The 14,160-nt window shown below is 44.1% G+C and overlaps 1 protein-coding gene across 5 annotated transcripts in view; it reads right to left on the reverse strand.

Annotated features, from left to right (window-relative positions):
* actn1 (actinin, alpha 1) overlaps positions 1–9,759 on the reverse strand; it is a 252,605-nt gene extending 242,846 nt beyond the window's left edge. For 4 of the 5 annotated variants that reach the window (XM_072266016.1, XM_072265998.1, XM_072265990.1 and 1 more), the window contains exon 1: positions 9,508–9,758. In XM_072266016.1, coding sequence (XP_072122117.1) covers positions 9,508–9,618 — 111 coding nt within the window. In that variant the 5' untranslated portion in view covers positions 9,619–9,758. Of the gene's footprint in view, positions 1–9,507 lie in introns of all 5 variants that reach the window. The other variant, XM_072266007.1, reaches the window with a different exon arrangement.
* Between the last annotated feature and the right edge of the window lie 4,401 nt (positions 9,760–14,160).

A 14,160-nucleotide genomic window follows, 5' to 3' on the forward strand; every position in this document is an offset into this window, starting at 1 on the left:
ATCCTATTGGCATCAGTTCAAATTGCACTGGAATCAGCAATGGCCCAGACTCTCTGCTAAGTACCTAGTGGCTCCCACTCACCCACCTTGCCCCTCAACTGGTCTCCCCTTTCACCTGCCAGCTTGTACTGCTACCCCTCCCATCTCCAACACCTTTTTATTCTGGCTTCTACCCTCTTCCTTTTCAGTCCTGATGAAGGGTCTCGGCCCGAAACGTCAACTGTTTATACCCCTCTATAGATGCTACCTGACCTGCTGAGTTCCTCCAGAATTTTGGGTTGTGTTGCTGAAGATTTCCAGCATCTGCAGAATCTCGTGTCTGTCAACTAATGTATTTCAGTTTGGAGTCCCAGTGCATAGAAGAAAATACTACCTTTATTTGCATGTCACCATTATGCAAGTACAATTTTCCTACTACAATATCTTGTGATGATCTCTGAAGAAATCTTCCAAACACTCTTTCTCTACCTGAAGGCCCAGAGTACTGTGTATCTTCACAATGCTTCCTGTTGTTTCCTAGTTTCTGTAGGGGGCTTAACCAGCAACAGAAGGCATCGGTCCCAAGTTTGACATTCCCCTCACCTGAATTCATACACACCTGCACTTTTAACATCGTGAAATTTTTTCTGGTCTCTCCCCTCCCGTCACATCTCCCACTCTCGTAAGAGTGCAACTTCAAGTAAAAGTAATGCATACTGTGGCTTAAGGATGGAATCTCTTACTGAGGTTAATTGGTACTATATCTACAACAGCAGCGTATTATAAATTTACACAGGGAAGTTTAAGGTCAGAGGGAGGAAGGTATAAGTAGATTTAAGGGTAAATTTTTCACAGAACAATTGGTATCTGGAAATGAGCTGTAGAGGAGGTGGTGGAAGCAGGAAGAGTAACAACATTTAAGGGATTCTTGAGTGAGCGAGGCTTACAGAGATATAGGATTAATGCAGGCCAGTGGAATTAACCTAAAAATAGGCATGATGGTTCGCATAGGTGTGATGGGCCAAATGGGCCATTTCTATGCTATACAATTCTTTAACTACTGTATGACAAAGAGTACTTTACACAATGCTTAATACTGTGCAACAGAGAGGAAACTTCATCCAACTTTCACTGATAATTATCCACCTAGACTCCCACAAGAGTTAGCACTCTAAGCAAGCTGCGTACTATATTCAACCTTAAACAGCAGCATGATTCAACTTTTGGCTTCCACCATGATCACTTTCTTCATCAAGTCTAGAGCAGCAAGAGAAAAAAAAATGTTACCATCCATAATACTTCCAGTGAGCACAACAGAATCAGCTATGCAAATTCCGTCTTGCCCTCTCCGTTCCATACCTGCAAGCTATCCCATAAAGAGATTCCACTGTACATCTCCCATTACGAACTGTTTCTCTGACGACTGATCGACGTGTCTAAACTAATTAGCATCCAAATGCTTATGCTCCAAAACCAGAGAAAATGCATTCAAATCCAACCATACCATTTAAAATAAATCAAATGCTGTTTTGTAGAATCTGTCTGCAAAACAGCGGCATGTTAATCATGATCATATGACTGTAAAGTGATGCAGAGGAGAAAAAATAAATCAGCCTGTTCCCATGATTTTTGATTTCCATTCACCATTCTTCAGGTCAGGAAACCTGTTGCCATGACCTAATCCGCTCTATAAAATACAGAAGAGTACAGTGGCCGCAGGAATTGCTCAAGAAAGGTCAAGCAGCATCTCCAGAGAAAAAGTCACTGATTCGGCCTCATGATCTTTTATCAATCTGACCAACGACCAGCTCCAGTGTCAAAACAATGTGTGAACCCTTCACGATACTTATAAGCTGCTAAGCAGCCCAGTACCTACTTCTCATTACAACTACTGGTGAACAGTACATTTCAGCCCTGCAGTTCAGGATTTCTTTTTAAATAAGAAATTGCACATCAGAATGATGCCACATTAAATATCTGTTTCTTCACCATTGCCAGCACCCTTGATGGCTTAAAAAGAAATTGCACTGGAGTCTCTTTCAAACTGCTGAAGGATATTACAATGAGTCAGAGACTAGACTCACATAATGGAGCTCACCGACACTTGCACGTTTGAACTTGACAGCCATGTAGAGGATACATACCACAGTCATAGAGTACATACACTACAGGAAGGATGTGGTGCAATAGCGAGATTCACCAGGATGTTCTCTGGAATGGATAGTTGTAGTCATCGGAAATTGGATCAGCTGGGTTTATTCTGACGGAAACATCAGAGGCTAAAGAGTGACCTGTTAGAGGTTCATACAATTATGAGGTAAAAGTTGATAGGATAAAATCCTTTTCCCAGGGCAGGGGACTCTGGAACCGAAGGCACTGGTTTTAAGGTGAGAAAGTTAAAAGGAGATCCAAGAGGAATTTTTTTCAGTGACAGGAACAAGCTTCCAGAGGAGGGAGTGGAGGAAAATACAAATTACAAAGTTTAGAAGGTGTATGGTACAGGTATTTGGAGAGGAAAGGCATTGAAGTACACATGCCGAAGCCGGTAAGTGAGATTAGTGCTGACAGGTTTCACGAGCAATATGGATAAGAGGAAAGGGTCATTTTCTGATCCATATGATTCTATGATTCACAACCACCGAGCATTTCAATGTCAAACTCTTGAAGTTAATTATCTTTGAAATCTAAGCAAAGCATGAAAGTACTTCACTAGGACACAAAGAGAAATGCAATAGCTGTCCAGATGAGCAGATCGTTGGAGTGATGTTCAACAGCATGGATGAAATAGCTGGTTCAAAAAGGGGTCCAAGTCAGAATCAAAGAAACGTAAAAGTCAGGATAGCAGGAGTTGTTTGACAAGGGTGGGATGGAAAGGTTGTCACAATCCCCCACATCAATTTGTGAACTGCACTTGATATGTAACAGTGGACAAGAGCCAGGACAGGGTCAGAGGTGAAGGTTTCAGTCTTCCTGACACTCGACTTCACCGTGACTAGATATACTCTTAAGCCATTTGTTTCTGTGGAAGCACAAAAGGGGAAAGAAAAAAAAATGAATGAATTGCCCTCATAAATGAAAAGGAAATTCAGATCTTGTGTAACAAAAGCCACAAAATAATCAACCACACTTGCCAAGCCACATTGTCATTTACAATTCCATAATGCAATCTTTGGAATTGTGTCGAAGCATTTCATAGACCCAGCTGAAGTTCAAAATTGCTATGATTTTTTAAAGTAGCTCCCTTGAACTTGAAAGACATCTCTTTAAGAAATGCCTCCCACAAGCAAGCTGAAAATGCAATTTGCACCATAAAATGAGTGTTTAATTGCCTGGCAGAGCTCAATACTTCTAAAGGTCAGCAATTTTTCAATATGATCACTTCCCCATTGGTGAATCTCCCAGTTCAGATGCAGCTACACCAATTACCCGTGATTATTTTTCCATAGAGTGGTAAACAAATAGAAAGCATCCAATTCTCACTTGATGAATTGGGAACTGCATAGTGAAATGTTAACATGAAAATAATGTTACCATACCTGCTTGCTGTGCAAAACCCAATTCAAACTTTTATACTGACCTTTTAAAAACAAAATTGACAACCAATGAACTAACTTTGGAGGGAGTGCATTGCTGTAGTTTGGACAAAGAGAGCAACCAACAATGGCATTTGATGAATGACAATGGTCTTGCTGAAGAAATAAGTTGTTCTCGTGACAATGGGAGGATTCTGCCATTTGATGCTTTGCAATGGACATCAGGCAATTGGGGCTCAGGTCTCACATCTCATCCATAAAAAACGTAGCATTCCCTCAGTACTGTCCTTCACTGAGATATCAATATATTCTCACAGATAACATCTTTATAATGGCAGGTTTGGAAATTCTGACCCTATTGTTAAGGGACCGGATTGAGAGTGATGTGCCACAAGTGAGTTTTTTGTTGCACCTACGCAATACATGAACAGTACAGACATATACACACACACATATATCCCTTTCCTCTCCCTTGTCCTTTTCCCAACAATGGTTTCCTTCTCCCTGACCCTCTTCCCACTCTCAGTCCACAATAGAGACCCATATCAGAATCAGGTTTATCATCACTCACGTCATAAATTTTGTGGGTTTTTTGCGGCAGCAGTATCATGCAATACATAAAATTACTACGGTACTATGAAAATAAACTCAATTTTGACTTTGGTATAGTCAAGGATGCTTCCAGATTTAAGCCTACTCTGTTTTGCCAAGTTTTCTCAATCATGGAAACTAGAGAGCCACCGTGCACCCAACTTGGGGAAGAGTAATTTCCTTTCAGTTTCCAACACAACAATCCTTACTACTTTCTGTCTACCAAATGAGGACAAGATTAAAATTCACCTGTGATTCTTGCCACTAACTAATCAACAGTGACACTCACCATTACAGCCTGCCTCTGATCAGCTACTTGAGGAAGTGCCAGGCTACCAATACCTTTCGAACAATAACCAGGATTTTTAGGGACAAAGATAGCAGCAAACGCTTCATAAACTGTTGATGACCAGCTTGTCTGTGAAAATCATCAATCCCAATCCTACCTCAATCCAAAAATCGCCATTGCCCTCTGTAACCCATAGATGTTTTAGTAACTTGAATATTTATCAATTCAAAGTAGAATTTGCTTGAGAGAAAGATAGTTAAAAACATGTTTCATTTTAAGCTCTATTTTTATGACTGTTGTTACAAGTGTGATCTGATTTTGCAGTGTCAACATCTCCAGCACTCTATAATTAACAGTGCCCATCCAGTTAGCAGTCACTCTCCAAAGTCTACTTGCACCCGTCCTTTACTGCTTGTATAGTGCTTCTGTGAGGTGAAGGACACACAGAATAAATAAAAATGCAAGTGTAAGATCGCACTATGTGGTTTAATAGGCAGACGTGGCATCTTTGAAGCACCGCGTAGGTCTGGAAATCCCCAGTTTCGATCCCTTACATGTACTGAATTAACTGATCTCAGAGGCGATTCTGCAGCCAGGCTCAGCATCATTGGATTGGTGGGTGAAGGGGAAAGAGGGAAAAGGAAAGGAAATTTGGAATTCTGGCTCAACCTTAAATGCAGAAGGCATGCAGCATCTCAGGAGCTGCATCACAACACGAGTTGCAATGCACTTGTGCATTGAGGGAAGGGGAGACATCCAGAAGCCGGGGGGGGGGGGGCGGTGGTAAAGCGTCCTTAAAGATAAGGAAAAGAACAGCAGCATTAACCCTACCGGAGTAAACTGCCCACCATTTCATAGTCAAAGTGACAGAGTCCACCAGCACATAAACTGCAATTGGGTCCCACAAAGTTACCACTGACCCAACACCCATGTTCACTTCTCACACTTTATTCCCTCACATTCCCCAAAACTCTGGCCTGCTTTTATCACTCACCAATGCACTAGGCACAATCTACAATACACAATTAATCTACCGAACAGCATGGCTTTGGAATACGGGAGGTACTCAGACCACCGAAAAGAAACACACATGCTCACAGGCACAAACCCCCACAGACTGCATCATAAGTTCGGAGTGGATCCAGGTGCCGGGAGCTGTGGGGTAGCAATTGTATTTGCTTCAGCACTGCACCATCCTTAGCTCCTTTACAGTGCAAATGGTGCAAGCCTTATAGGACTCCTAAATTATACAAAATTGTGGACTTGTATATTATTGGCAACAACTTTCAGATCATCAGAGACCATAGTGCAGAGGCAAACCTTTGTAACATGGTGGCATCCCTCCACAGACAAAAGGAGAGAGACTGAAAAGTCAGAATTAGAATCAGGCTTATTATCACTGACATTGAGAACACAGTACAGGCCCTTCAACCCCTGACCTTTTAGCCTACTCCAAGATCATTCTAACCCTTCCTTCCTACATAGACCTCCATTTTTCTTTCACCTTTGTGCCTAAGAGACTCTTAAATGTCCCTAATGTATCTGCCTTTACCACCATCTCCAGCAGTGCGCTCCATGTTGGAAAACCACCGGCCTCTGACATCCCTCCCCATACTTTCCTCCAATCACTCTCCCGTGGAATTTGATGTTTCATGGCAACAGCACAGTACAAGACATTAAAAAATACTACATTACCACATAAAATTAAATAAATACAGTGAAAGAGGAATAATAATAGTCTCATGGACAATGGTCAGGGTCCTAAATGATGGATGCCACCTTCCTGAGGGAGCTGCTTTTAAAGATGTCCTTGCTGGTGGTGATGGAGCTGCTGCATCTACAACCCTCCGCAGTCTCTTTCGATGTTGTGCACTGGAACCTCCATACCCAGTGCTGTATAATGTATGATAGGACTGTTGCAACACCTTTCCCTAGCAAACTTACAAGCTGCATCATGACTAGCAAACTGTATTTTCAACAGTTTGCTGCTTTCACAATTCCAGGGGATATCCTGGATTCTAACCTCTTCAGGGTAGCCCATGGTACCAAGCCAGCAGTTTGAATGTATGTGCTGAATTAATTTCTATTAAACGCAGTGACTCTATCTAACTCCACCATCTCTTCTGGCAGCAAACTCCAGACATCAAGCATGCTCTGTGGATGAAAGCTTCCCCCTCAATTCCTATTTGAGACTCTCTCCTTGCATCTTAAACCCACACCCTCTTGTTTTTGATATCCCTTCTACGGGGATATTAAAATTTAGCTCTCGACAACGTTGTAATTGGTCATTCTGTGTATTCCAGCTGAATTATTACACTGCTGATTATCCTGTGTCTTGTGAAGCAATAAAGCCATATTTTATTAGAACCAGAATAAAGCTGTTAGCATTTGATATCTGGTGTGGAGGAGGAGGAGGGGGAGGGAAGAGAGGTCCAGTCTGTGATGGCACATACAATTTCAAAAGAAGCTAAATCAAAACGAGAGCGCTGAAGTATTGCAAACACATCACAAGTGTGCAAACACAGGTTTAGTTATATGATTCAACATTCCTGCTTTGCACTGAACAGTACACTTGAAAAATATAAAACACTGGAAGATCCTCCAATTTAACTGCTTCCATAAAAGGGCCTGGGAGGCAACTGAGTATCAAATAATTTTGGTAAAGATGACAAATCAAAGGATAATACTGGGCCAATGACCCATGGAACAAAGATCAAAATAAAAAATCCAAAGCAGATAATCAGAAAATAACCACTACAATCAATGTTATACTGAGCCACGATAATGCCCCAAATTTACAAAACAACCCTCACCACCCTGGCCATGAAACCAACCTGTATGCTCAAGTTCCCTGTTCTGTATATCTCCTCATAAAATCAACAGAACCTGACTGTGTGAAACTAAGGAGGAATTTTACATAAATGGACAAGAACAAATTTACATTTCAGGCATGCTTGGATCCTAACTACTTTACAAACTAAAAATGCTTTTCATAATTCCAATTGTATTTTCTTTTCCTGTTCCCATCTGAATACGAATTTGTCTTACCTAATGATCTAAAGGGTGGGGTGGGGTGGGGAGGGAAACAGCACCCCAGCACATAGCTGATAGTCACTGCCTTCATGACACTGACCACCGTCTATAAGATGCAATGTCCTAGACAACACACCAAGAATTCTTCAATGGCATCTCTCAATCCCCATCAGCAGAAGGGCACAGAAATCTGGGAATGCAGTCACACCTATCTCCAAGTCACCCCTCCTGGCTGGAAATAGATTTGCCTTGCCTTCCTCAGCATGGGGTTTCAAAGCTGTAACTTTATAACCAACAGCTTTGAGAGAGTACATTTATCATATGAGCCACAGCAGGAAGACAGCTACACTTAGTGGACTGGCTCTATCGATGACATGAACACCCCTTTATTAACAAAGTCTAATGGCTTACACCACTTAGTTTTCTGAGGCTCCATCTTTCTATTAGTATTTAAAACCGGGACATCTACAAACAATTTCTTAAGAAGTTAAGCTCCTTTCTTCAAACATTTTAGTCCATTCCTTAGGCCTGATAAACAGAGAAGGAGGAGATTAAGAGAAAAGCCTCAGTCACCTTCATTCAGTAACAATGACAAGAGAGTTTACAAGGATTTACACTCTTATCTGAAGGCAAGCAGTGAAAGAATGTCACTTCTTTGTTAAGTCAGAAATACTCAGACATTTAAAATGATGTATACCTAATACAGTGAAATGACCTAATCCAAGAAACCTCTGGCCAAGACAAATCAAACACTTGCATAGAATGAGTGTTACCATTTTTGGACATGACTGTACAGTATTAACCCAACCCTCATACTTTACAATCTCTTAACAGCTCTAAATATTTCTCAGCGTTGTCTGAAAGGTACCAGAACCTTTTTTTATACCACCTATATCTACTTTTGTCAGTTTATGGTAAAAAGGAACCATTTGTAAACTCAGGTCAAGCAAAACAGACTGTGATTCCGAGGTTGAGGAAAAAAAACCTGAGGCAAATAAAACCACAGCATGTTTCACTTTAACAGAATTGGTCCCAGGCAGTAAATCTAACTATTAACCGCTTCCTACTAGCTAAAGCACAAGGTGCGATTCGAAGATTAAGCTCTATTTGCTTTCTGTCTCAGTCTGACGTTGAAGCGGCCCCGGGTAGAGTTAGACGACTGTCCGGGACTCAGTAACGCCAGGTGAGAGGGGAGAGCGGGACAGCTTCGGCCTCTACAAGTGCCCAGAGCTCCAAACAGTCTGAACTCTGGAGGTGATTAAAATACAGCGCTCGGCTAAATATTCCCCCAGGAAGAAAGGGAGACCGCGCGCGCGTTTATATCCACCGCTGCCACCGCCGATGGAGAAATTAACGAGAGTGGATGTCATCGAAACTTTTATTTGATCCTAGTTTAAAGTGAAGAACTGACACTTGGGAAGCCTCTGCTCCGCGACGTGGTGATCTGATGTTGCCCAGCCAAGACCGGGTGAGGGTGGAAATCAGATTACAGAGGAGATTACCTGTCTAAGGCCAAATCTGGCTCGTGACACTCCCTACCTTACCTTGGCAATAGAGACAAACCTCCTTCATTATGAACACCTGCTTTTGTCCCCTCAAAACTATTATCTGCCTCTGCGTGTTTGCAAACCCGGGAATAATACCGGGCACTGCATTGCTCAATAAACTCGTCTAGCGGCCATCTGTTGCACACAGAACTTCAGCACTCCCCTCCAGCAGAACCCACCTACTTTCCAGGAAGCTCCCTAGTCCCTCTCCCATCCCAGACCAGATATGAAAGCGTAATGACTCGGAAAGGATTTGGTGAAAAAGAATTACGAATCACAATCTGCGGCTTTCACAATTACTGTCTGCCCTTTTTCCAAACCCCTCCCCCCCATGAGAGTTTATTCATTTACGAGGCGCAAAAACTCGCTCGAATACAGAGTTTATATAATACAAAGCATCAGGTGATTAGCAAAGGCTGTCATTTAACCGAATGGATACGTAAGCAAGGAGGATAATGCTTTGATCCTCTCTACATGAATACAAACAACCGACTGTGCAGAGATAAAAGCACCCAGACAACGCACTGTTACTTGCCTTCCTCTGCTGCTTTTCCCAGGCAGGATCCAGCAAGAGATCTCTGTCCCAGTCATCCTCCTGCTGCATGTAGTCATCGGACTGCGAGTGATTTGATTCATAATGATCCATGGTTCCGCTGGTGTCTTGCTACAGTCCTGCTTGCAAGGTAGCACTCACTAGAGTACAAACAGCGGCACTCCCCTCCGCTTTCTTTTTCTCTCTCTAAATGCGGCTCTCCCGGCTCCAGTCACACAGAAACCCAGCGCCAACCCCCACGGCCGCGGAAATCCCGCCCCTCCCGCACCCATTGGTTGCTCCGCACCGCCCGCGCCCACTCCCATTGCAGGAGCGGCCCGTCTGTCACTGCCGCCGATTTGCGCCGGTGGCTTGTGATGTTAGAGGGTGTAGTGGGGTGGGTGGGTGTGTGTGTGTGTGGTAGTCTGGAGGGGGGGGGGTCTCTCTCGTGTGATGGACAGTTATCATCAGACCGTGCCGGAGAAATAGAGATGTTTGTGATTTATTACAATCATCATTCGCAGCCCTGCACGTTCAGGCAAAGTTAGAAATGCAGCAGAGGCATCTGCTGAAAGTCTGACGCTATTGGAGTTGTCATTTGTTCCATGAAGCGGTACATCCACTCACGCTGTGGATGATGGTGACTGGTCTCAGATGCGTTTCCCCGGTGTGAACACTGCATTTCGCGGAGCAAAAGAGGAAATACGTGCGGCCATTGATTGTCATAATCCTACTAAAGTGAAAATGCATGGCAAATAATCTGCGAACAAAACACGACTGCAAAGGAGGCCGCAAGAGGTTAACTCGGTGGGCAAAAATGCGAATTGTGTATTTTGATATCAAGGGAAGCTCGGAGCGAGTGGGAACTGTCTTTCGAGTCTGCTTGTAAACAAGTCCTAGAGTTAACCGCGATCACGTCAGTAATTTGAAAACATAGGGATAGACGGGGTCTTTGCTTGAATTTAAAAAAAAACGATCTTTATGGAAGGGGCCATTGCATACATAGATAAATTACACCAATGGGAAAGATCGCGGCATCCCTACCCTTCCCCGTCTCATAACACCTGGATCCGAAAGGACATGCGGCAATTTACAAAGGTGGTACTGGCTGCATCTTAATGGAGGCACGAGAAAGATTACAGAGGCAGGAAACCTGGAGTAACGTACAAAGCCGGTTGGAGGAACTCAGCCGGTGAGGCAGCATCAATGGATGGAACTGAACAATCGAAGTTTTTGGCCGAGACCCTTCATCAGGATTGAAAATAACGAGGGCAAAGGAGAATAAAAGGGAAGGAGCACGAGATGCCGGGTGACAGATGAATCCAGGTGAGGGGCAGGGGGTACGGTAAGAATCTAACTTGTGGTAACCGTTCTCCCCTATCCATTATTTCCCTTATCCTTCTGCTACATTATCCCCTCTCTTTCAGCGCCCTCGCTGTCATCACCCGCCCATTACCTACACCTGCAAGGTCCACTGTCCTCTCCTATCGGATTCCTCCTTCTTCCGAGGAGAGATGGTTCGCCTGCCATCTCCCCTTCTTACATCATTCCCATTTTCCTCATCCAAACCCCCTACTTTCCCCTTCACCTATCACCCACCAGCCCGTGCTCCACCCCTTCGCCATCCACTTTGGATTTTTGACTTCTGCCCCATTTCTTTCTAGCCCTGTTGAGCGGCCTCGGCCCGAAATGTACTACCATCGATGCCTCTTGGCCTAGAGGAAGTCGTTGAAGATTCCTTGGATTGATTCTTCGGAGGGAGGATTCCAGGCCCTGAAATTAAACGGCCTGGGACTACATTCGTGGGATGAGCTCAATGAAACGCTGAATTGTTCATCGCTTGATAACAACGCGCAGGTGAAATGGTTTCTCTGTTTGAGAACAACCATTTCCGGCTGAGATTAAGAAAATTCTCTTCACTCAGAAGGCCGTGAATTTTAGCATATTCAAATATATTCAAGGCTGGGGCCCATAGGTTTTTGAGTAGGCAGGTGATGCAAAGATCGTGCAGGAAATTGGTGCTCGGGGCAGATTATCCATGATGACGACACCAGAGACTGCGGGAATCTGGAGCAACAGACGATCTGATGGAGGAACTCTGGGGGCCAAGCTACATCTGCGGGGGTGTGTGTAGGGGAGGGTGTTGACGTTTCAGGTCTAAACCCTGCATGAGTCCCCGCAGCAGATTATTGAGCCATGGTGGCATTGAAAGCCCAATGGCCTATGCCTGCTTCTACATTTTTATATGTTCTAATGTAAACTACAATAATCATTATTCATAGACAGAAACCATATTAACTATATGGTCGTTCCATGAAGAGATTAACGGTTACATCATTGACCTAAAGCCCGTAAAATGATCTATGCATTGAAGCGGGCAGCATCTTTCCGCAGAGAGAAAGTAGCTGTGACGGCAAACTCTAACTCACTGAATATGGTCTCAGACTTCTGACATCAGCTGGGATGGACACGAGGAGCTTGTAATAAACCTCTAGCTTGTTGCTCGCAAACAACAGGAATTCTGCAGATGCTGGAAATTCAAGCAACACACATCAGGACTGGCGAAGGGTCTCGGCCTGAAACGTCGACTGTACCTCTTCCTAGAGATGCTGCCTGGCCTGCTGCGTTCACCAGCAACTTTGATGTGTGTAGCTTGTTGCTCGGCCCGTGTTTCCCCCCGCCCCCAGCTGGAGGTTGATAATAAAGTTCTAAAACCTAGCATTTTTTTTTCTTTGAGTACACTGGAGAGACTGGCCAGCGACATTCGGGACCAGGAGACTTGGGGTGACTGCAGTGCAATGGGTAGTACTGCGCTCGGATCGTAACTGCGTAGAATCTGTGCTTTAATTGTGTTGCAAGTATGAAATGGACTGGATACTCATTGCCTTGTCAGATCAATCCAACGTATTCTTTAAATATATATTATCATGCCTCTGTAAAAACAGCGAACACGAAAATATGAGATATTAACGGTGCTCAGAGCGTAATCTTCATGATCGTTTACTGCAGATAAATTGTTTCCGAGGTGACGGGGGGGAATGACAAAACTTCCCCACACCCCGCAGCTTTTGCGGCATCAGCTCGTTTGAAAAGTCATTCACATCATCACGAAATGCCTTAGTGGGATTCTCCCACCCAGTTTCTTATTGCATATAGATGCGCGTCCGTATTTGAGGGAGGTCAGGCCTTTTGCATTTAAACAAAATCACTTTTTTCCCTCCTAAAGTCATAAATTCTTTTCTCATGCAGTAAATATCGCGGATTAGGCAAACATTCCCCCCCCCCACTTTGCTATTCTCTGTCTCGCTCGCCGAGTTAACCCAGTGACCAAACACACGCATACCACAGATTAATGGCAAACTTCTGTCTGCCGGTGGCACAGAAAAAATGCGAATCAAGACGAGTGCGGGGATCACTGTTACTTCACCCGGGGTTTATTTTGCCATCTAAGGTAGTCTGTCATCTCTCAATATAGACACAGATTGAGCTGAACCCGCCCCCACAGAACGAGGAGATATAGCCCAGAAAACTCGCTACCATATAAGGAAGAAGTTAAAAGAGGCTGGAGGTGACGTTAAGCAGTTCTAGGATTGAGACAAGACACATTGCGAGGTCTGGGGGAGCTTTAGCCCTGCCCTGAGCGACACAATGCAGCGAAGACTGGTGTTAAGCCCCACTTGTGACCAGCTATTCAAGTGCGGGGCACCTAGAAGCCTGTTAGCACTTGCAATCACTGAGCGCGTTTTATTTACAATGGTCGTTAAGATCGTAGCGTGCAACAACCCGTAAGTCTTAAACAGGATCGTGGAAGAACTGCCCCTTTTTATAGTTAGCCGTAGCTCCCTCTCTGGGCTCAATGGGTGAAGTACACCGGCTGCTTCAGGCTTCACAGGGGAAAATGGAAACGGTAAAGTGATGTCAAACGAGTCTATAGCGGAAGCTCTGAAAAGAAACTGCAGCAGCTGGGAGTCTGAAATTTAAAATAGACGGAAAATCCTAGGTCAGGCAGTATCCGTGGGAAGAGAAACAGCAGTATAACGGCAGCCTCAATTGAAAAAGCCGGGTAGCGTTTGTGAAGACAGAGACGCTTCGCGTTTCAGGCGGATGACAAGCGAGCCGAAATAAAATCAGAGAGCTTTGGAAATTCTCAGCAGTTCAGACAACGGAGAGGAGGTGTTAGTATTTCACCAGAACTGAAATAGTAAGAATTTGGACGTGCTAAGTTCTTAAAGTATGTACGGAGATTCGAGAGTGGTGGTAGGAGGAGAGTACTGGGGAGGGTGAGTGAGTGGATGAATGATGGCAATAAATGACGGAAACTTTGGCGATCCATACCAGAAGTGGGTACCTTGATGTGGAATAAACAGAAAGTGCCTTGGAAATACTGAACCGGTCAGGGTGCATCTGTGGAAAGAGGCACGGAGCTAATGTTTCAGGAAATGTTGACATTGTTTCTCTCGCTGCCGATGTAGCCTGACACGGCTGCAGAGAGACAATAGATGCAGGAGTAGACCATTCAGCCCTTCGAGCCAGCACCATTCACTGTGATCATGGCTGATCATCCACAATCAGTACCCTTTTCCTGCCTTCTCCCCATATCCCTTCCCTCTGCTATCTTTAAGATCTCTAACTCTTTCTTGAAAGCATCCAGAGAAT

This window comes from Mobula birostris, chromosome 1 (genome assembly GCF_030028105.1).
Source record: "Mobula birostris isolate sMobBir1 chromosome 1, sMobBir1.hap1, whole genome shotgun sequence".
Lineage (NCBI taxonomy): Eukaryota > Metazoa > Chordata > Chondrichthyes > Myliobatiformes > Myliobatidae > Mobula > Mobula birostris.